The sequence below is a fragment of the Eleutherodactylus coqui genome, chromosome 5 (genome assembly GCF_035609145.1).
Source record: "Eleutherodactylus coqui strain aEleCoq1 chromosome 5, aEleCoq1.hap1, whole genome shotgun sequence".
In the NCBI taxonomy this organism is placed as follows: domain Eukaryota; kingdom Metazoa; phylum Chordata; class Amphibia; order Anura; family Eleutherodactylidae; genus Eleutherodactylus; species Eleutherodactylus coqui.
The window spans coordinates 92,220,206-92,223,437 of NC_089841.1; the positions used below are offsets into that span (position 1 = coordinate 92,220,206).

Below are 3,232 nucleotides of genomic sequence, written 5' to 3' on the forward strand. Positions count from 1 at the left end.
ACACAGCTGCTGTAATAGATCCCTTTTACAGGGCAGTGGTCATGCACTACAGGTATTATGGCAAAACTGCATATCCTTCTCTGCATTAAATAGTATATTTGAAAACGAAGAAAGACCGAGCAGTAGTTTATGGGCATGCACTGAGCGCGAATATCCTAATACTACATTTAGATTCATATAGTCATCAAAATTTACATAGCAAATACTTGTAGTCCAGTATAAAACTCATTTCACTTAATAAATGAACTTTCTGTACAGGATTGCTTGGGTGTTTGGAGCTGGTGTCTGGTTTGCAGTTTATCAGACATCTTATAGCATAATAGACTAGATACATAATTTCGACACATTGATGATGCATAGTAATAGATTAGAGGATCAAGACAATTACTTATGCTGCTGATGCAGCCCCACAGAATGCATATGAAATATAGAGAATCGGAATATTCATGAAGGAAGTCCAGAACATGTATTAGGAATATGATATTTGTTGGAGCAAAGCAAATTATGAACACAATAAGGACTATAATGGTTAAGATAATAGCTCTTGTCTTCTTAGAAGAATTCCCAATGTTCTTGGAGCTTTTACTTAAGGTTCGGACAATTTCAGTGTAACAGAAGACAATAATAATCAACGGAAACAAGAAAAAAATTGAAGAAAAGGTGGTAAAGTAGTACATGTAGAAGTTCAGTTGGTCTTCTAATTCCAGCACATCATGGCAAGTTGTAATGTTCAGTGATTCTATGTTAGCAGTTTGCTTGTTGAGCAGCAGAGGAGCAGTGCCAGCCATGGATACAAGCCAGATGAAGCCACATACTAGCCATGCCCGTCTCATTGAGCGCCAGGAAAGAGAACGTATTGGAAACACTACAGCCATGTATCTGTCCACACTGATACTCATCATGAGCAGGATGGAGCAGTACATGTTACAGTAAAATGTCGCAGTGACAATTCGGCACATGCCATCCCCAATTTGCCAATTGTTTCCAGAGAATCTATAGACAATATTGAAAGGCAACACAGCAACAAAGAGCAGATCAGCTGTCGCCAAGTTCAGCATATATATTGTTGCTGGTGTCTTGATTCTTATCTTCAATACAAACATTAGAATTGCCATTAAATGTAGAGGCAGAGCGACAATGAACACCACAGTGTAGACTGATGGGACGAACTTGGTCAACCATGGACTGGAGAGGTAGAAGTTAATATTATCTGAAAGAGAGAAATAATTGTTTAGGTTTTTAAAGATTGCATTGTTCAGGACAAGTACATATGCATTATTGGGTTTATTTGTACCTACAAGTCATTCAGTGAGGATTTTCCACCTTAAAAAAATTCACCATTTCTAATAATATTAGTTAATGTCCATATAATGTATTGAAAAAATGTAAACATTTTCAGCTGGGGTAAAATAATAAAGAAAACCCACACAACTGTTACATCGCTATTTGGAATTTGTTTTTACAGTGTTGATAGTATAGCAAAAAGGACATGTTAACTTTATTCTGCGGGTCAGTACAAATGCGGTGATACAAAATGTAGGTTTTTTTAGGTTTTACTACTTTCAAAGAACTATATTCTGTGACCCATAACTTTTTTATTTTTCTGTAAATTCAGCCTTGTGAGAGTTCTTTTTTGTGACCTATTTATTGGCATAATTTTAGGGTACATAAAACTTTTTAATTGCTTTTTAGTTAATTTTTTGCGCAAGATGCAAAAATCTTATGTGATAATGATGATCCTTATCACAAGCCTGCTGGTTTGATATATGGCGTTACTAATAGGTTGTGAGCCTGCATGGTGCACTACATGTACTGTGTTGCCTGACACCCTATCTACATTTTTTACTTATGTGCAAGTATGGTGCTGGGCAGCTGCCCCCTCCATACAGGGAGGATGTGGGAGTGGTTGTTATCAGTAACTTGCACCTGTACTCCTACTGATAGGATGCAGACAGCCAAACTGCTGAGGGATATTGTGCATTACTTGACCCCCTATGTTAAACAATAGTAAGTACCATATATATTCAAGTATAAGCCTAGTTTTTCAGCACATTTTTTTATGCTGAAAAAGCCCCTCTCGGCTTATACTCGAGTGAGGTAAAAAAGAAAGCATGAAAAAAAAACCCGCAATATTTACCTCCCGGCCTGCGTTTGTGTCCCAAGCGTGATGGTCTCTCCGGCAGTGCGGCAAGTTGCTTGAGAATTCTCCCCTCTGGGATCTCCCTGCTCAGCTTTGAATTTCCCCGCCTGCTGTGATTGGCTGGTGCTCGATCCAATCACAGTGCTTCCTTTTACAGCGCTGACGGCAGGGGAATTGAATACCGAGCAGGGAGATGACAGCGAGGAGAAGTCTGAAGTAGCTTGCCGCACCGCCAGGGAGACCATCGCGCCGGGGACACAGACGCCGGCTGGGAGGTGAGTATTACTTTTTTTTAACCTAGTATATACTCAAGTCTAGCTAGGCTTATACTCGAGTCAATAAGTTTTACCAGTTTTTTGTGGTAAAACTTATCGACTCGGCTTATACTCGGATCGGCTCATACTCGAGTATATATGGTATATGGCTATTTTTTTATGTTTTTGGTTAATTATACTTATGTACCTGACTATCATCCTACAAAAGTCCTACAGAGTTGTCCCAGAAGTTGAACGTGGCCAGCTACGACCTCCAACTTCTGAACCTGCAACAAGGGCAATCTTAGGTCGGCGTCAAACGGGCACATGCGTATTTGAATGCGCATGCGCGTAGTGCTTTTGCAGAACGAACAAGGCTTTTTTGTGTGTGCATTAGTGCTTCCCCATTGACTTACATGGGGACTTTTGGTGCACATTAGTCAAAGCACATTCTGCTGGGTTTTCTTGCACTACTGTAATGCACAAGAAAAATACATGTATGTGAACAAACCCATTGAGATCAGTGGGTTCTATTCTATGCCTATTGCGCAAGTAAATCTTGCATGTGCAAATACACCTGTGTGACGCCACCCTTACTCTTAAATTTGATAAATGAGCCTACCTTCTCTAGAAATGTGTGGTTGCCTGACAATACACCCACGGTGGGGAACAGGACATGGGTCATTGATACACTAGACTCTTGCAAAGGAGTACACACCAATTACAAGCCAAAATAAGTGTTGCACTTAGAGAAAAACATCCTGTACTACAAAAGAAAATACACTTGCTTTCAGAGAAGTGATGGTGGGTCTTTTTATAATTCATTGAGGTAAGAACA

General features: G+C 39.7%; 1 protein-coding gene across 1 annotated transcript; it reads right to left on the bottom strand.

The window, feature by feature from the left end:
• Positions 1-230: 230 nt before the first annotated feature.
• LOC136628788 (proteinase-activated receptor 1-like) lies at positions 231-1,130 on the bottom strand. The gene has a single exon (XM_066604887.1). The coding sequence runs from the start codon at positions 1,113-1,115 to the stop codon at positions 231-233; it is 885 nt and encodes a 294-aa protein (XP_066460984.1). The 5' UTR covers positions 1,116-1,130.
• Positions 1,131-3,232: the final 2,102 nt, after the last annotated feature.